Source organism: Hyposmocoma kahamanoa, unplaced genomic scaffold, assembly GCF_003589595.1.
Source record: "Hyposmocoma kahamanoa isolate Upper Pololo Valley unplaced genomic scaffold, ASM358959v1 100021, whole genome shotgun sequence".
Classification (NCBI taxonomy): Eukaryota; Metazoa; Arthropoda; class Insecta; order Lepidoptera; family Cosmopterigidae; genus Hyposmocoma; species Hyposmocoma kahamanoa.
In genome coordinates, this window is record NW_020653200.1 from 7,453,045 (window position 1) to 7,474,841 (window position 21,797).

General features: G+C 38.3%; 1 protein-coding gene across 2 annotated transcripts in view; it reads left to right on the forward strand.

Annotated features, from left to right (window-relative positions):
- Positions 1–21,797, forward strand: part of LOC113229928 (homeobox protein araucan-like) — a 49,141-nt gene that overhangs the window by 11,697 nt on the left and 15,647 nt on the right. For both annotated transcript variants that reach the window (XM_026463724.1, XM_026463652.1), the window contains exon 2: positions 9,548–9,916. In XM_026463724.1, the coding sequence (XP_026319509.1) occupies positions 9,548–9,916 (369 nt within the window). The remainder of the gene's footprint in view (positions 1–9,547; positions 9,917–21,797) is intronic.

The window sequence follows — 21,797 nt, forward strand, 5'->3', positions numbered from 1 at the left end:
CGCACAGCGACCAGTCGCGACTTCATATTCGAGTGAGTTTTTTCTTGATGACGCATTTATAACCCAAATGGAGTTGAGATATATTATCTACTGCATTTACCTAGTGTCGCGTATCTTATACAAGTCCAAAAAAGTATGAATTGTCACAGTCATTAACCGCCTCCGTCCACCGTCATTACATTTTATCGGATGAGTAATTAAATGAAATAGCAAGTGTCATTTTTGATACGTTACCTTATAGTTTATATAGTCCATTAACATACTTTTACGCATGGATTGTCGCGAACGATGCAGAATTAATGCCCATTGGTCGCCGATTGAACATGTGGCGAAGCGAGTGCTCACATGGTAAGAGCCATAAATGAAGTACCTGCCGAGTATTAACCACTGGGAATTTGGCCATCGGAATTATCGATGCAATTCGCCTGATGATAATTGAATGGAAGTGCTTTAAATAACCATTAATTGTAGTTGCAGGCGCGATTGATATTTATCGATGGCACGATCGGTGGCCCCAAGGCATCGCGCTTCTCTAATTGTGACGTACACAATGGATTGGCTATGAATGTGTCACCGTCGCCTCGCCTGTCGTGCGAGTTGCAGGGCATCCGTCATTCGTCGTGTATCAGCTCGCCACGCATCACCAAACTGGCTTGTTTTGTCGTGACGACTACCGTCACGCACCTGATTTGCAATTTAGTACAAGTAGCTTACATGGACTTTATTTAACCAGCGATTCTTTGTTCGAGCTAATGCAGTGAACATTACTATACTCAGAAGCGTGTGCTCAGAATGCTGACATCTAGTCTACTTAACTAGACATAAATATCCATACGACAATGTGCCATGCCTACGAACCATCTAACAATAAACGAACATTATATTGTACATGTACGAGTATGAGTACATACATGACATTAGCAGCGTTCAGCGCAGCATTCGGAGTCCTTCACATAATATAATAATATTATACCCACATATTATGAGTAAGTCTGTGCAGTGTAATGTACTCTCGAAGACACTTTTATCGCGATATAGTGAGTTGTTTTTCTATATGTATAGGCATGTTCATATTTCAAAGCGACTATTACTTTTGCAGTTCACTCGACTTTACCATTCGTCCCACATTTGCCAAGGTGTACTTCTAGCGAATTTGTAAGAGTATCTGGCACTCTAAGGCATTGTAAACTCTGTGAGCTAGCTCATTAAGTGTACTACACGGGGCGCGGTGTTGTCGTCGACGCAACGGCGCGGCGGCGTGAGCTTCAATGCGACAATTTTTCCACCGAGCTGCAAAGCGCCACGTAATATTTCCAAGGAATGGGCCACGAAGATTTATGTTTATGATACGCATAATAGTGGCGTCAATTGAAAGCTGGCTGGCGCTAGCGTTGAAGGAGGCGACCCTTTGTGTAACGTCATGATGTTACGATGTTTTGTGATGTCTCCACCCATTACTGTTATATTTAAACACCACTCGAATGTATTGCTAAGGCGTGTTAGTTAAATTTTATTCTTGGTGTATTGGAATTCCTATGGTAAGATAGATATTGTGGGAAGAAACTCAGTTCTTAACTCAGTAAGTGTACCCGTTTAAAGTTTCTTCTAAAATAAAATAAGTAATTCCCCTAGCCTTTCAATGGAAACTTTTAAAAATGAGAAAAGCGTTATTTGATGGGCCGAACATGTTGGTGGGGTAAAATGAGCACGTTTGGAGTAAGTGCGGTCCCCGCAACCCGCGTACTCTCTTGCTCAAATTAAAATACGACTCCCGTTCGTCAAGCATTTCAAAAAAGAATGAGAGTGGCGTTTACAGCCCAATCATTATAATGATCGGTTATCGATTTGCTGTATGGCGTGCTCTTCTAAAGGACCAAAATTTAGTGCGTCCGATTACGCCGCAGGCCGGCGGCTATTCCGTAATCTATGTGGGCAGCCTACCGTCGTCACGATATCATCGACTTATCTTCGTCGTTCACTCTTATAATTTTGGAAAATTCATATAATAACATCTGATAACAATCTAATTATTATAATGTCCTCTTTAACATATCCCGTTGGCCGGGGCGAAATTGGAGCGGCGGGCGACGGGTCTTCGAGACGGGATAATGCCTTTGCTAATGTAATGGAAATTATGAGATCATCTTTATGCCTTTTACTGTGCTTTTAAAATAAACACATTACTACACTTTAACTGTCCAATGACCGGGTTTACGATGATGCGTTCCAAGTTAAAGGCTTTAAATTCAAATGTAGCAAGCAGAGAGGATGTAGACAGGTAGAGTAAGTAAGAAAGGTTTGTAATCAAAACGTCCTAAGCGACTGTGACCGACTGACTTAAGGTCCTTTTTGACACTTTATGCAGAAGTTCCATGTAGTCACACATGTCAGTTTCTTAAGATTAACTTGCTCTAGGTAAATTTATATTTAGTAAATGTACATTGCATTAAAAAACAAAATACACAATTCTGAAAACATCATGTGTATGTACATGACAACATCGTACAAAGAATCTAAGCAGCTAGCTACGGATACTTGGTGTTTTAGAACTTTTCTTTTTTAATCTGATTCTTCTTTATATTCTGCTTTTTGTATCGTTTTATCATGATAGTGGTAGAATTGTGTAGGCAAAACTACGATGTCTTTAACTTGAGAAAATTTAGCCTTGCAATATAATATCGTTGGTGTCTTCCATTCGGTAAAGATCAAAGATTAATAATAATAATAACGCACACATTCAACATAGTCCCGCACTAGTGAAACCCTGTGTCGCGGGTGCCATGGACTCATACATAGATAACCATATTACACCCAAAGTCATGAGAGACTAAATGTTGGCAATACAAATATTTCTCCCGGCCCGGAAATCGAACCTGGGACCTCTGCGCGACTGTCCGGCATGGTAATAGTTCGGCCACAGAGGCAACTATTGCTTGCACTATAACTCTGGACTGTAAATAAAATAAAAATAGTTTATTGACATGCAATGTAATTCAAGAAAAAGAAAATGTAAATTAATAATAGATACACACGTCAAGAATGAAGCGTTTTTCTCCCACTGATATTCTGCCGTAGCCCTGAAAAGTTAAGAACACACAAAAAAGTTTTATTAAACACACACATCCGTATCAGGAATACGATAGTAATTAAAATACACAATATAAATATGATTTCACAGTATTCAAAACCAGTATTACACACAAACCACGAACTAAGGAAACCTGCATCCCGGGTTTGCTTGTCAAATAGCCATTGTGATCATAATATGCTATATAGGAACATCTTAGATCAATCACTCTAGGTTTTTTTTATGACTACGTGACGGAACGAACAAGTCGTGCGCCTGATGGTGAGCGACATGCCTGTCCGTAACAGTTGCAGTGCCACTCAGAACTTTGAATCGCAAAGATCTGAGGGCCACTGCCACTGCTCCCGTCACCCTGAGACATATAAGTTGAAAAGTCCCATGTGCCTGTAATTCAACCAGGACCCTTAACCCTTTAATACCGGAACGCAGTAAGGCTCACATTACTGCTTGGCGGCCGAAATAGGTAAGGTGGCAGTACTTTCCTGGATGGACTCTTTTACAAGGAACTCTACTGCTACTAAAGTAATAGTTACTAGGTTTACTGTAGCCGACAAATAGTGAACTTAATTCTTCTAATACTTATTTTGTATAGATATATATTGTTCTCTCTCACAAACATTAATTTTTGGTGTTGAATGTATGATGACAAAAAACTACTCCTGATCACACAAAGCACATTCAATGCACGATTAAGTTTCACCTTTTCTATTCCTCATTAAAAATAATATATCTCTGTGAGAAGTAGTCTGGACAATTTCTACTGCCAAGCACTAATGTGAGCGTTACTGTGATTGAAGAATAAACGTGCTGGTGAAATTACAAGCACATGGCACTTGTCAACTTATGTCTCAAGGTGACGGGGGCAGTGGCAGGGCCCCTCAAATCTTTGCGATTCAAAGTTCCGATTGGCACTGCAACTGTTATGGACAGGCGTATCGCTCACCAGGCGCACGACTTGTTCGTCCCATCACTTGGTGCAATAAAAAAATAGAATCGTCAAACAATAATAATAACAATAAAGTGGCGTGGGGCATATCGCTTCCAGCACAAATGCAGAAGGCGGTCCTGCTCGAAACAGCACGTATTTTGCGCCGGTTCTTGAACCTGAATCCTTGACCCCGGCCGACTGTGCCATTGCCAGGAAATACCGCCTCTCCCATTTAAAAATTCAAAATTAATCTTATGCCTTGGGAGAGGCAAGAGTCTCAAATTAATATAATAACAATCTGCATTTACTTGACTTCGGTCCGTAATTGTGGTTCAAACCAGCTAACAAGCTGAGAAAAATAAAGTAAATAATAATAGTAACTCTTAGACCTTGGCTAAGGCGAGATTCTAAAATAGATAAATAAAATAATAATAATAAACGTTTATTTCAGACATAACAAATCCGTAAACTTACAATAATGTTAAATTAGAATTACATATTAGATATAACTTTTTACATACAATAAATAGGTATACTTAATTATTAATATTTGAATAATTAATCCAATGTCGCAGTATGGACGAGTCGCAACTCCTAGCTATAGCAGCTATAATGCTATTAGTACTATCTAGCACTCTCTGTCTAAGAGAAGAAACCCTCTTTCTATGCACAGCAGCAATCCCGTCCGTACGTACTAACAAAAACATTTCATATGCACTACAGTACTTGGCAATTTAAACATAGCTCTAAATACATCATTACATTGAACGTGGATGGCATTGTACGCTTGTTTGGTACAGTTAACTCATAGACTACAAGTATATAGTGTCTGAGAGTACGCCTTAAACATAATAAATAATACTTCAGTAGAAAATATTTCGTGAATATTTTCGCTGCCTAGACCTGTCCGAAAATACAGCGATTGCTGACAGCGACTGGACACAGGCGGGTACGGTCGAAGTCTCATTTAATATTGACGAACCATGAAAGCTTCTACGTCCACATGTCGAGGCTAACCTGCACTAACCGAACATTCAATGTACTTAATGGACACGCCCCACTTCAATTATGTCTATCCAACGGTATATAAGTAAAATGACCATTCTCAACGGAGGGTAAATACGATGGAACATTGAGACACAAAATGAACGGGTCATTTATATATTAAGACCATACCATTGTTAATGCTCCACCAATTTGCATCTTTTCTTCAAAGTACGCTTGTTGTTATCGCTCATCTGGAAGTCTGCTTATTCTTCATCTCCCTTCGTATGTAAAGAAACAAAATCCTGTTTCAACAGAAAACACCCTGAGCCAGTCATTTTCTGTCCATCGGACATCTCATCTCGAGCAAACCGTAATCTGGCACCCCGATGTTCCCTGAGAAGTTCGAAACAATTTATTTGCTGGCCTATAAGGCTACATATCAACTTCACGAATTCGTCACAGTTTCGTGTCAGAATTCACAGTTTCGTCTCGAGTTTCTTTTACGAAATCTGTTTCGGACGTTTCTTACATCTTCGTTTGTCGGAGATCTCGAGTAGTTTGCCAGTCAATTTCTTAGTCTTCTGATGTTCATACAGATCACTTGTAATCGCTGAAGTATTCCTTGGAACGTAAACAACAACACTCTCACTGCTCTAGAAATATTGCGATGACTTCTTCTCCATTGTACCATATTAATGATATACCTATTTACCTATATTCGTTATGTTATAATGACATGATGCTGTACAGAGTACTGTGACATAACAAAATTCAAAAAAATTGTTTAAAATTCTGATATTTATTACTTTTTGTTAACTGTATAACTTGTACAAGTCAAACGAATTTTGAGGTTTATTATATGCATTACTGATCTAGTTATAACATATGCGTACCGTTCACACGAGCGATCTGTCTCTACAACGTTGGGAGATGTGGCGGTTTTTCTACATGACCCGTTAAGCTTCACATTTCATTAAGTTACTTTTAATTAAGGATTGACATTAATCACGTTACATGAAATTTATCAGTGTATATATTAACTTATTTAGTAGCAGTAAAGTTCGCTGTGAAAGAGTTCATCCAGGGAAGTACAGCCACCTTACCTATTTCTGCCGCCAAGCAGTACTGAGAGCATTACTGCGTTCCAGTTTTGAAGGGTAAGGGTGCTGGTGAAATAATTTAATTTGTCTGTGCGTATGGGACTTGTCAACTTATGTCTCAGGGTGATGGGCGCAGACGCAGTGCACCTCAGATTTTTGCAATTTAAAGCTCGTAAGTGGCACTGCAACTGTTATGGACAGGCGTGTCGTTTACCACACCTGTACCTAAGTGCACGACTTGTTCGTCCCTTCACTTAGTATCATAAAAAAAGCTTTTTTCTTAATTGAATAGAAATAAACGTTTTAATATTTCTGAAAGTGATCTCAATGAGAGGGAAAAGCAGCATTATTATTTCGTAAACAACTTTACTCCACTACGCACGACTAAATAAATACTGTATTTATCACACCTTTACTTATCTACTGTTAGCGCTTTAAGTAATAATAATAATGATCTAATATTTATTCTGCCTTTTTAATTAACACTTTTTGCGCAACTACTTCGAACAAACGGCAGTTGCCCTTATTTACATAATTTCGTAATATTTTATACTTAGAAAGCGTGGAATTGTAAAGCAAACAGCTTATTTATACTTTTCATGTTAAAGTAAACGACAAATAAAAAAGAATAATGTTGAATAATTAATTATGTCTGAATTTGTCTTTAGTTTGCATTTAAATGGAATAGTTAGTTTTCATGGAATTTTGAACAAAATAGATACAAATTTCTAAAAAAAGTAGGCTAGAGAGTTGCAAATTGTGCACTTACTCCATCCCCTTCCGTGGCATCTGATAAAGGCTAAGGCATTAATCCGGCATGTGCGGCCCTCTCTTTGCTTAACACTCTTCATTTGACAGATTGGACTAAATTACTAAAGCTTTTTTATTTATTTAAGGGTAATGGAAATCATAGGAGTTCGTTTTGAGGGAAGTGTTTGCACTGTCCTCGGAGATAGCTTTTCGTCCAAGTAGTTTTTATTGGAAGTCTTGTTGATTCAAGCAGTCAAGCGCGCTTCAGAACTCCCCCTCTGTACACATTGACATAATATAGCTCATATTTGGTTTGATCGTCCCTCCTGTTGTGGCTTCAATTTATTGTTGTTCTTACATTCTTTACATTTTGATTGAGATTTCAACAACGCTTGATTAGTCTGTAATTGTAGTTAATGAAGCCTATAAGTGTAATACAGAAGTGTGAATGTATTTAAAGTACTTAACGAGCCTGCATGTTTTGCCGTACCCTGGCAACATAAATTATCTATTTAGTAAATAAACAACAATCTACCACACACGCCTTTCAACCAGTCCTTGTCACAGACCAATGCCATATGCGACACCTAGCCGTTCCAACAACCAGGAACATATCGTTAATTGCTTTGTAATGTACTACGTGTGCCATAGCCAATCCCTTCTAAATGACATGTCACTCAAAGACAATCAGGGTTTTTAATATCACATTGTTCGTGCTATCAGACCAGCGATTGACATCGAAATCATAATTTCATACCTAAATATCGGTGTTGCGGTCCATAATGACACGAAGAGCGTACAGTACGTGTTATCGTTGGCTTTTACTAATTACTCGCGTACACGCGAGGTGGACTGATAGCGTTGTTTAAACAAACATGGCGGACGAATAGCGGCTGGTTCTTTGTAATTGTAGCTCACCTTTATCGGGGCGAATGGCTCGCATCGGTGAGCAGTGGATTACGATTTCAACAAGTCTGCAAAAGGAGGGCGGAACATTCATATACTGCAAGAGTTGTAACTTTGAATTTCCATAAGAATATTTTATGTTTTAATCGACTTCATTTTAGTTAATTAATAACGTCGGTAACTTTTTCACATCATTAACTTTGTTGGAACTAAACACGCAGAGACATTTATATATATTCTATATTATAGGTACATATTGTGTCCGTCAAAAGGGCTCATCCCTTTCAAGAGTTTTCGCTCTGTTTAAAAAAGACAAGTTGATGCACTCAAACGAAGTACTGGAGGTGGAAGCAGGGTCGTTGTGTGCACAGTAACTTATGCTATTATTTCTAAGCCAACCTTGCCCCAATGTTTGATCAAATCTGTTGACGTCCTTCGGTCCACTTCTCTGGTCTCTAATCTTTCGCCGCCAAAACAAAACTATGTTGGTGTGTACTAAATTATGTTTGTAATATGAAGTAGGTTGTTGAGCCCGTCTCTTCAAGTGTACACTTTCTTTCGGCAAAAGGATTATTATTTGTTGAATTTATATAAATATTTGACTTTGTTAAACTAACGCCAAATATGTGAAGTTAATGTCTGTATTATGTAGATACGTAATTACGTATATATGCGATTAATCATATTATGTATGTAGAATTGACAAATGCTCCTTAGATAAGGTAGAGACCTAATGTTACGTTGTAGTACTCGTACTCTACAGTTTTTTTATTGAAATACCAACACATTTTATATTTTTATATAAACGCGTTTACTCGCTAACGTATAGGTACATAAAGTACATTTACTACAATTGAGCCACGTACAGTCTAAAGTATTTTAGTCTAAACATATTGAAACTTATCGATATAAAAATTAGATCTTCATATGAACGATGTAATAAGGTTCAATTTTCCACTTGTAAAACAAGGGGCCATCGTGCTCGTAGGCCGCCTTACATACATAGAAACATTATTATCTACCAATATCATATCCGCTATGGCAAAAATGATAACCATCATTTTAGTAACGTTAGCCAAAGCAATAGTAAAGCTTCTTTGATCTACCGAGCGCAGGCTTAATTCTTTACAGCGTTAACTAATTATTACCCGGAAGTAACCCGAGAGTACTTCACCCGAATGGGACGTTGAGCGCGTCGCTAAGATGCTTAGATTGAATGAATGCCCTTGATATTATCTTACCGCGCTGCCCTAGAAATTGAATTAATTTGCATCTATTAAAATAAACTTAAAAACAATTATTGTTTTTACTTAAAATGAGGAAACCATGCAGTTTACATAAATTATAAATATTTACTAGGGTGATAGGTACATCACCTGCTTGAGATCTGATAAATTGAGTTGATACTCTTTAAGCGGTCGCTTTACAATAATAGTTTACTTATTTTATTTAAAAAAAACCATTGACGACGTGGAATAACATCTATTTCACAAGTTTTATTGACATCGGTTACCGGAAAGTACACGATACCGGAATCATCTCCAAGTATGCCACCCCTAGAGGTGGAATGTTTTCTTCAAATTTAAATGGGATCAATATTGAGGTAAAAGAATCATCAAAATCTGTTCACACATTCCCTAATGTAATAATCGCGTAACATACAGAAAAATACAGTCAAATTGAGAACCTCCTCCTTTTTTAAGTCGGTGAAAAATAGTACTTAAAGCTGTCGTCTATATAGATGTGGTTAATTGTTAAGTTGTATAATGCGATATTATTGTTGTGCAGTTGCTCGTGGGCAGCAGCGGGGCGGGCACCGGCGGCGCAGCGACGTCGCCGGACGGCGGGTCCAGCTCAGCGCCTCCGCTGTCGCCGGGCGGGTCAGCCGTGGCCGGGGGCGCGCTCTCGCCTGGCGCCGGCAGCCACGCCAGCACTCCTGCTGCGTCATGCTGCGACACTCCCCGACCGATCATCACAGACCCGGTCTCTGGGCAAACGGTCTGCTCGTGCCAGTACGACGGAGCGAGACTCGCCCTCTCGTCGTACCCTCGCCTGTCCAGCGCGGCTGTCGGCGTCTACGGAGCACCTTACCCTTCAACAGATCAAAACCCCTACCCCAGCATTGGCGTCGATAGTTCAGCGTTCTATTCGCCATTGGTATGTACAATTTTAATAAATGATTTAAAATTTGTTAGGAGAGGTTCAGGTTTAATTTTGACAGATGGCGTGATTATTGACATAATTTTGCTTTGAATGTTAACTGATTTACAAAGACTAACAATTTCTGCCTTTGTTGAGAAAATAAACATTTTTATCGCCACGACAACGTGTACCAGCGACATAGGTAGTAAGTTTTTGATACAGTTTATTTCGATAATTCCCGCAATGGACCGGATGTCGTCTATCAATGTGTTTTATTCGATATAATTTGCAATTCTCGGATAAAGCAGAATGAACAGCGTGCTGCAAATTGGTATCAATAGGTCGTTTGCCGTTCGAAAGAGGCAAGGTTTATCGCTCTCAACTGCGATACAACGTGTTTAGCTTTTCTCGCGTAGCGTGCGAGCCAGCGACGAACCGGTCCGGGCGCGCTGGGCCAGAAAACCACCGACACCTTGCGAAGCCCGCGCCTCCACCCTGTCACGAAACATTAATATTAAAACTTAAAAATAAGTTCAAATAATGACAGTTACAACGCTGCTATAACTTTTTTACAAAGCTATCTCTTTAAATAATACAATAGTTATTTTTTATTAAAAAAATCTGAATGTGTTCACACTTCTATTATGTATATTTGCACATTACGGTATACATGTCACTGAATTCAATTTTTGGTTGCATACAAACGTAACTAGAGTTCGGTTTAATGCCTTCTCTGGGTATACGGGACAACTTGTCGACTACTATGTATATACGCCGATCGTAATCCCTAAAAGGGGCTACCACCATCTCTTTGCTGAGGAATCTTAATCATACGTAGTATTATACATCCTTGTTGGTAATCGTTGAATGGAATAGGTAAGACAACACTATGTATGTAACCATTTTATCGTACCACAAAACAAATTATAAATGTTAACAAATATTTAAATGTTAGTATACAAGCCGAGTTTGTCCCATAAAAGGATTTCTTTCGACTAACCTTTGAATAACTGAGAGAAAAAAAAACATTGCTATGTAATAAATATACGTAAATTAATTATAATCAATGTTAATTCGAATACGTGTATTACATTAAATAAACGTTTTTTTTTTTTTAATTCGCCGAATTTATAAGCAAAACATAAGTATCGTTTTCAGGTTCAATGTATTTGATTTGAAAGTAGAAAAAAATCATAATGTTATATCCGTGAACTCCCGAAAATCCTGTCAAAAGTAAGACGATCTCATAATGTCGATGTGTGGAGCAGGAAATTCACCCTAATCCTAAAGTGTTGAATTGAACCGTTCACATTCAATCGGTCGTACGAATTGGTTCCGCTACGATATGCTTTTCGTTCTTTGAGACGCGTGTTCATGTTTCAATTAAGTATCAGTTTAATTTTTGTCCTGGAATATCTGTATCACAATATGGAACATTCGGGAAACGTGTAAACTTATCCAGGTATACGAAAATGTCAATTTAGCACATAATTAACATTCAATAAGTGTGGTACTTGTCGATGCATCCTAAATCAGCGGCTGTCAGTTCTCTGTCTGTCATTGTATTTAACGAGGATTGCAGTACGTACGCTCTGTGACCCTGTACACGTTTAATAACAGGTGTTTAGATGTATGCGCAATGTCATTGTGTGCCTGCGCTCATACCTAACTCACGACAAGCCTGGCCGGTTTCGTGCATGCGACAATTTAGCGAACAATGACGGCGCTCCGCCACAAATACAGTCGTGCCTGTTTCTGGATATGTAAGTCTTCACTGACCTATGTTTGAAACTCGTTCTTATTACCTACAACTTAGGGCTCGATATATGGGGTTGCATGATTCTCAACGATTGCGAGAAAAAATATTCAACTGCCATTTTAGTACACGAGCAACTCCGGTGGCGCCGTCTGTTCGAGCTGCGACTTACTAACAATACGCCAGCGCCATCTTTTATCTATTGTACACCGGTGATAATCAATAAATAAAAGGGTTCGCCATGCACGACACGCCGCAATCCAACTGGGTTTGTTGCAAAACTTACGAGTCGTTTTTAAAATTATTTTATTATAAACCAGTCAGTTATTAGGTACATAATACTATCATTACGTAAGTCCTCATGGACACCTCGTTAATTTCTATCCGAAAATAGGATCTCGTGTACGAAATTGTTCGTGTTATTGTGAACGTTTAAGAAACCCATATACAATTTTCGTAATTAACAAATGTTTCTGCTTCAAATAAAAAGGACTGAATCTCAATCCAAAGCATGAATTCCAACATTTTATAGTACATCCAAAATCCCTATACAGCTTTTCTTACTTAAATACACTTGTAGCGGATATTTTAAAGCAGTTAACAATTTAATCTTAATTTAATAAACTGCTGGCAAATTGCGTGGCGGGGTAATAAAATCTTTCGTCGTTGAAACGGGAGCATGTGCATCGTCCTGCGACTGCGATGCATTTCTCGCTCGTTTATTGCGAACGGAAATCTTATGAACCCTTCCCCCACGCACACAGTGCGCTCAGGCTACTGATAGACTTATGACTGCGACATCCCAGAATAATGACGAACACTTCTTTTATAGTACCTACACGAACATTTGTTATTCTAAATATAACTATTTATTGTTACAAAAAAGAAACATCTCCAGATGTAGGTACCCAAAAAAGTCTCCTCCATTTCGTTATCATGCCTAAATTAAAAGTTTGATAAGACACGAGAATGAAAATCTCGAAAAAAGGCTCCAGTCGACTATAAAACGTAACAAAATGCCAATTTAAATACATCACTAATCTTAAGTCAAAGAGAATAAGTTTAGAAAAGAGACCAGAAATTCAATTAAAGGGAGCTAGAGAGAGAGCTCCGGTGCGCAGGAGCCATTCGCGAGACTGAGAGGGAAAAAATAAATAAAAGTAGAGAGAAATCAGGCGAATTGAGAATAGCCATTAAGGTGTTAATGAGGGTCTTATTAAGCCGTCTTCTCCCTGTGGGTGGTCTGCCTGTAGTGTTCGCTTTGTTCATTAATCACTACAGATTATGTTCCAACCTAATTATCAAATTTATTATCAACACTGTAACAATGGATACTGGATTTATAAGTTATCTCTTTGTGCTAACTTATTGTGATTTATTTTAATATAATTGAATACGAGATCTTAAAATTACAGAGTAGTCTTTCGTTTGTCACAATTAAAATTTGTCAAGATGTTGTTTGATGTTAGTTTTGAATCGCATCAAAGAGGAAATGACAAATAAATGTTTCAGCAAATTCAAAAGTCTTCGACGTGTCCGGTGCTCTTCGTACCGGACGTGTCGCGTTGTTCCTACATTTCTGTCATTATTCTTATTAATGCGCTATATAATTTGCAATAACCTTAGGTGGTCGACACGTCTCGAAAACATTGAACGATAAATAATTGTTTTGTTGACGAACATAAATATCTTCGGGAACATCTATTACCATCACTCTTTCGCCGATTAATTAGTCACTAGCGACCTTGCTCCCTGAGTAATGGCCGCAGCTCCTTTTATTTTGTGTCTATTAAGATGGAACTGGAAAATATGAGGAGGAATTTATGGCTTGTGGAAAATCGTAAGCTTAAAACGTACTGTTCATAGAGATTCAATTTCAGTTTCACAACAATATCGAAGTTCTATTTGTTTTATTTATATTTATTTGGCGGGCATCGATACGGGCACACTTAACTAAATTGAAGTTCATTTCGTCCGTCTCTGTCGTTGTTAGAAAGAAACTGTCAAGGAACCCAGCTTTAGTTGCTTTTAAATTTAATCGTTGTATAAATATATGCAGTCTGAAATAAATCCAATGTGTAGCGGCAATCTCACTCTGATTCCAGTTGAAGTTTAACAGTGGTAACACTTTGACGAATGAACCTTTGTGGTATATTGTCGCCTTACTTTCTCAAACTCGTATCTTAAAGCACAAAGTTACTGAAATGCAAAAAAATGGATTGTGTATACAAATTTTGCAGGCTGATTTCACATCACGTTTCCTTCATATTCACACACTGGCTTGTACCTATTCTTAAAGTAATGCATCCAAATTAACACCCGTGATAAGAAATTTAAAATAAATAGAAAGTTTTTCCATCTCCTTCCTGAATAATCACTCTTTATGAGATACGAGTTTGAGAAAGTAAGGCATCGATATGATGTTTATTTTATTTATATTTCGTCGCCAGTCATATTCTGTTCTACTTTACTATATAGGAAATGAAACAATATTTCTGATCTAAATGGTTTATATTTTTTGTTTTTTAAACAAACCTACGTTTCGAGCCCTTTGCAATTTGCATGGTCGCGGCTGACTAAAATGGACATAAGGAGGACATGACTTGTTTAAACAATAAATATACGCGATTTTGATCCAAAAAATAGTTCCATTTGCTACGTGTAATAAATTGTGAAAACAGGAAATATACTTTACCAAACCATCTGATTTTAGTACCTTGAAGTTATTTGAAATCGACCCATGCTGTTCCAATTGGGATCCTTATTTTGGCTACTCGGATGATCGTCATCACTTTCCAAAATTCTGAACAATGTGCTTATAAAAACACACCTTGTGACTACGATAAGCAGCATGTGTCATTTTGTAATAACAGCTTGTCTGTATAAGTGCTACGGTAAGTACATAATATCAGACGCCATTGCTTTTATATGACGCAATAGAGCAGATGAAACGTGGGTGGGCTTATCACAGCGCACATCGACGATTTGACATAAATGCGTTATAGTTAGATTATGTGACAACTGATAAAATGTTGTAAGGCACCGCCTCGTCATGATTGACACCGAGCATGTTTACACTGAGATAGTTGGCCCACCACACTTCTGTATCAGCCTTATCTACCGGTCACATAAGCGTTTTACCGATACCGTATAAGCGCAAGATGGTTGACTTTACACCCAAAAATAAATGGATATTTACCTAAACTGTCGTGATAATATACTTAATATTATTGAATTTTTGTTAATACAGCTCGTTGAAAGTAAATAGTAGCGGCTATTTCTGTGTTATCCCAGATCCCAGGTCTTGACAAGACATGTTAATAAAGTGAATCTTAAAATCTCTCCATATTGTTTTCACAATATACTCTAAGTCGTAGTCGGTCGTCGGGGTGAAACAATGAGTTGTTTCCCTTGATTTATTGTTTGTTTAAGTCAACTTATTATTTTAGCATAATAATCATTGACAAACATAGACCGCGGTCAGCTCCACAACCCTCGTCTCACCTCCAAGCGTTAATTGCTCCGCAAATATACTCATCTTCGCACTAAGCGTTTACTTGCCGACTTTAATGAGTGGGCAAACACTCGCGCGGTCGCGCGGTCAGCCGCGTCCTGCGGCTTGCCCAGTGATAAATCTTCGGCTTTTCCCCGATTTCCCGACGTCCCGCGGTGACCACGCACCCTCAGTCCACTCCCGCGCCACTCTTATAAATTACCCACACGCTTTCGCTATAAATCAAACAATGGCCACGCTAAATGTATTTACTATTGTTAGAATACACTTCGAACACCACTATCACGACTGATGTCTGGGTATTGATGCGTATTTCATTCGGCTATAATTTTCGCTTGTCGGTATGTTCACCAGACTCAGCAATCTTCCAAGCAACAGGAAATTTATTGTGTCCCTTTGTTCGCTCCGGAACTTGAGGATATTATGACCGTTCCGTGTGGAAGCACCACTGATTAATCTTAAGCGAAAAGTTTGGCCACTCGCTTGACCAAAGGAAGTCGTCTAAAAGCGAGATAATTGAAAGATTTGCCAGTAGCTCCCGAGGAGGGTAGGGCCGAAGGAATTAATTAAAAGCATGATGAACCAAAATAGTGATGATTATTTAATAATAATAATAATAACGCACACTCAATATAGCTCCGCAATAGGGAAACCCTGTGTCGCGGGTGTCATGGACACACACATAGACAACCACAAATTACACCCAAACTCACGAGAGAAATAAATGTAGGCCATACAAATATTTCTCCCGGCCCGGGAATCGAACCTGGGACCTCTGCGTGGCAGTCCGATATGGTAACCGTTCGGCCACAGAAGCAGTTAAAATATTTAATAACATCAAGGTGCTTTTTCGTAGCCGTATCTCGACCGGAAGTGAAAGAAATAAGCCTAGTCCAAATGTAATTTGGTACGCCCGGTCGACTGTCCAGTCGGGCTAAGCATTAGTAGAATAAATAACAAGGTGTCGATTAAACTTGAGATAGCTTTTAACTACTTGCGTTATTATTAAATTCAAGTTTGTTTTGTAGTTCGAGACTGCGTGCTGAACGGAACTCAATTTGTCCATAAACAATACATATTATGGTAATGATATGGAAATTGTATTCCCCTAATAAATAGATTTATATTCCTAACGAAACGTTCAAAGTTCTTACGTGGTCAAATATATTAAGGTTTAATACAATTTTCTCATTCCGATTATACACATTATTATCAGCGATAGAAGAATTGTCAATAAGTCATACGAAAATAATTACGGAAATAATTTTTTTTTAGGAGGGATAAATGATTGTAAATTAATAGGAAAATACTATTTATAATAAAATATTACTTGTCGAGTTCTTAGATTTTTGCGATTCTTACACATAGGAAATGAAACTATTTTTCCGGATTTAAATCACGTACCTACTCGTATATTTGTTTTTTCAAACACACCAATGTTTCGGGCCCTTTACAGGTCCCATGGTCACAGTTGACTTACCATTATAATATATAATGTAATAATATAACATATTAAATATTACTTATTGGCTTATCTTAATAACGAACGTAAAATGACACATTTAAAAGGCAAGAATTAATAAATGTTTATAATAATGTTGTCATCATATTTCTTGCAAAATTGTGACCGACGAGCGTGGTCTACCGGAAACTTTGGGCTTTAATTCGGAGTAGAATAAATGATACGTCATGACAACAATGCCGTCAATGAAGAAGCTTTGCGTGCGAGAGAGCGTACAGCATCATTGTATATTAGGCAGAAAATAATCGCACAGAGACGCTTTGCAGTTAGTAAATTTGGAGTGAGTTTTTTTAGAGTTATTGTAGCGATTCGGACAGATGTCACGGGCAGGGAATCTGCGACGACAAAAGCGCCCCGGGAGCGCATTGTCCTCTCCTTCCCGACCTCCCCGAACGGACCATTAAAACTGACACCTAACATTTAATACTTATATCAACATAATTCACATATATTTTTATCAAATTCATTTTTATATTACCATTATTCACTCAGAATAGGTTATTGCTCTAAATGGTTTTAATGTCCTTATTTTATAAGTAATTTATACGAGCAGTCGGGCTTTTACAGCTGCGTTTTACCCTCCAATGATGGCTATTAGCAAGACATCAGATAAATACGTTAAACGATAAACGCGGGGTCCCGGAAACTCTTATGAGCTGTCGTATCCCTATTGAATGTTAAGTTGTTAATTTAATGCGCATAGTTCTGAATTTTAAACTTTTGAATGGAGGTAAGCAATTAGGCGGATGTGTAATTTATTGCGGTTGGAGTGTTGAGACAGTTTGCGTGCAGTTTTTGGAGAATTGCAAAGTGAAATGGGATTAAGAGCGCGGTGTGCGGTCGAGGCGCGGAAAAGCGGTGGCGTGGTGGTTAGTGCGACCCAGCGCGGCGTTGCGGCATTGCGGCGGCGGCGCGGCGGCGGCGGCGGTGTGCCGCGGCCAAATCAATCACGGAGGCTCAATAATTGATCGCCGAGGGCTGCAGTCTCCCCCGACCTAATTACCTCTCTCGCCCTCCATACGCTCACGGCTCATTAAGGACCGTCTGTTGTTTGTTCTTCTAATTAAAGCGGAGCTTTATCGGTCTTGGGGCCCCGTCTAATTGATATCATTGCGAGCGTTTACGATCGTTGAATTACGGCGGCCACGATCGGTTACCGCCGGGTTCGGCAGTTAAACGTGACCGCATATTGTCTTTGTCTGAGCTCCAATTGACTTGTTTAATTCTGGTTTATTGTTTATTTATTTACGATTCCCAGGAACAACTCGCGACTACATCCATGTCGTTTTCGCATACCTTCGCTTAGATTGCATAAGTAGATGTAAACATTTATATAGCCATTCATAAAGAGAATGAAGTAGATACAATTCAACTACATAAAATCGAACGTTACCATTAAAATCACCGTGGAATTAAACGCATTTACCTTTCTAATCACGTCGAGGAACTTCTTAAAAACTATTTTCCGCTTGAATACTTTTTATTATGTGAATTTGCAAGCGTAATGATCACAATTTAAAATTTGATTTGAAAGCTTAATAACCATTGTGAATTCTAATCACATAACTTAATTTCCAATAATGGCCAATCTTTCAGTTTCAATAAAAAGAAATAATAAAAAAGGAATGTTTCTGATTAAGAACACAACATCATGCATAATAAAATAATATTAACTCGATACCGATGAAATGATGTTCGGTCTTCGAAGTGGAAAATAACCAATTTCGTTTAAATCACAATCTAGCAATTCTTTGATACCCGTGAAATTGCCGTAACGAAATAAATGTTAAATAAAACGTAAAATAAAATTATTGTGCCTCCACAAACAAATAATTGGAACGGGAACACAGCTACATATAGCTGAGCGCCCGCGCCCGTTGCCGCTCGTTTTATGGCTTATTTGGGGGAAAGCTTTATTGAACTTAGCCACGTTGTTTGCCCGTCCCGCAAATATAACCCTTAACATGGACCGGGTAGGTTTCAAATCGCGCAACCAACCCCGTTTGCACCACCACCGTGCGGCATGAAATGACTTTTTCGTTTGTACTCGCTCTTTATCCACTTAGAGTCATTCTTTTTTCCACTCGCTACAATTCACTTTCAGATTTTGCTAGCCGTTATTATTTTATTGCATGAATAATATTATTTAGCAGTTATTATGAATAATATTTCAAACAAATATACGAGTGGCATTGTTGCAGTCGTGCTTAACATTCGTTTGTAACAATGTTTCACTTTTAATTCAAATGTCGAACGACACGTTCACCTCCCCGCACATATCCTTCTGGTTTATTTCTAGAGACGACTCCAAATAGGTAGGTACATTGTTTGAATGTGTACATTAATGCACTTTACGAAGCAGAAAATGGCATGAGCCAACATGACGACCGAGCCAAGTAAAGTCATGGCCTTAAAATTGCGTACAGTAGCCAGAAAGCTGAGTGGAGGAATGATGAAGTGAAGTCGATTTGGCATCGCGGCTCGGCAGTGGCGGCGGGCCGGCGCGGCGCCTCGAGCTAACCCGGCGCCCGCGCTGGGCTCAATAAGCGGCTTCCAGCCACCGATGGGGTACGAATTTATGAACCGTCAAATAACTTATCACCAGTTTAATGCAATGAAATAAACGAGCCTTATTTATGAACCGCACCGATCACTCGATCGTGAACTTTGTCTTTTTTTTGTTTATAGGGTCGCGGCCGTCCTAGTTGGCTTTTTATTTATGGATCTAGCAGCGCGTGTGAATAACGTTAATAGTGGGGCCGGCCCCCTTTCGCTACTGTTTATATTTATTTGGGGTTGGTGTAATGAGTCTATCTGGCGCGCTGACTCGCGAACTCTGTGGAGAATTGATTAAAATGTTGTTAGATTCAGTCTTACGGAAAAGGGGGATGAATTGCACCGGATAGATTTTAAGGGTTAATAAATGAGCTTAAGTATATTAGGTATATTTTTTTAGAAAATAAGGCTTAATTTTATTTCTAAAAATTTAAAAGTTATATCCAGGTACAATGCAAACCTATTAAGGAGAGGAGAAAGATAAGAGGAATAAAATCTACATATTGAATTACAAAATGTATAAATAAAACTTACAATATACCAAGCATACTTACATTTCTTAATTTTGTATGTACGATACCATTAACATCATCCTTAACAAAATCTCGCTGCAATCGATTGTACAAGTTATTAATACTACCTATATAAAATGTCATTTTGAGGGATATTATGTAGTCAGTATCATTAATAGCGGGGTAGGCACGTGCCTCTCAAGTCGCTAATGCTAGGGGCGAGACAATCATCAGTCATAGTTAGCGAACCTCCGACCTCGGAGGGAACCTACTGCCCTGTCACAGCCAGGAAAAGGCGCAATTTTTATCTCAACCGCACAAAAGAGTTGCCCGCGCGAATTTGTCACTGGCTTATTCAGCGAGAGAGTCGGAAAAATGTTTACAATGTTTTTAAACACCAAGTGAAGTTGACAAGCCGATGTATTTGATCTACGAGTACCTATATATAGAAAACTAAGCTATAACATCTTTGTTACAATTATGTCATGGCAATAAGTAACTTCAGCTTAAATTAAATTTTTGTACAAAATGCACTGGAAGTCAAAAGTTACCTTCATGTTTTCAATTTTATTTCCGGTTTTACATTAGTTGCCCTTTTACAGTTGTGAGATTTGTATCATATCGACACTGAAAAACAATATTGTCGTATCTCGAAAAATTGAGAAAATGTATTTTTTACATAACAATGCGATCAGAAAAAAATTCCGCATTTTTGGTCTAGGACTCGTGATGCTACGACGATATTTGACTAAATACACAAAAATGAACAACTGTAGGAGATACGATAAGATTGCTTTCCAGCGTCGATATCGTAGCGGTTATTGTATTTTTATGTAACTGCCTTTTTGATAAGTAAGCTACAAAATAAGTATACGTCTTATGTGACTTGATGACGTCTTTGCTATAATTACTTTAATATTCAATCACAAGTCGAAAAATTTTTAAGCAATGAAACGAACAAAGGAGCTACCTAGTTACAAAAATAAAACTACCGTCTAGAACAGTAATTAACCTATTATCTTACAAACTTTGCATGCTCAATAAGGTATGTTGATGGGTTTATTTTCGTTTTGTCTGACGTTAGAGTCGATATATTGACTAAATATATCTTGTGGTAGTAGCATGTTTTATATTACCGTAGATTATAAGTAAATAAAGGGCGTACCACCATAAATGCACCGAAGTACCTGCAAACTTTATCACTTTGCAAATCTTTTAGTTTCTACTTTTTTTAACCAGGAAAGAATGTATTGTTACGAAATGGAACTTAATACATGCGTTGTCTTATCACGAATAAAGTATAAGCAGACATTTGTAAACATACCACTAAAGATGATTAAATGAAACCCAGACGAGTAGCTAGCGCAAAGAAAAATTGCCGCAACAATAGACGCTGTCACTTTTCCCGTAAAAGCAGGGGGACAAATAAGCTTGCTCTTTTTATTCAGTTATCACACTTTCCAACCAGTGCTCCATATGTATCATAATGCTTTTCATTTTATTATCAGAGGAGTCGGCGCAAAACGCGCTGGGGAACGAGACAAGGGTTGTCAGTTATCGTTCACACTTTTAATTTAGTTGCTCCTAATGTATGCGAATATCTGAGTGAAAGAGGGTTCGCTGTTCTCTAGGCGCATGCGGCCCTCCCGCACTCACTAGCTTACAGTTAAACAACTATAACGCATCGAGGGTGCGTAGGCCTTAATAGTTTTCCCCTCTGTATCCATACATTATGCAAATAGGCTAGTGATATGTCAGCCCGTACACTTGGGACTTTTATTGTTGTTCGTGAGTTTATTCCCTTTTATTAAGTTAACTTTAATTAAATTCTAGTCGGCGTATTTGTTAGGCCGATTGACTGAAAGGAATTATGCGTTGAGATTTACTATATGCTTACACGAGATTAGTTGTGAAGTGACAATAGCTTACGAATTACGTTCAACGGGTCATATCGTTATACGTTTAGGAACTAACAGCATTGAAATAAAAATGTTTATAGAATAATAATGATAACTATTTGGATTTAATATTAATTT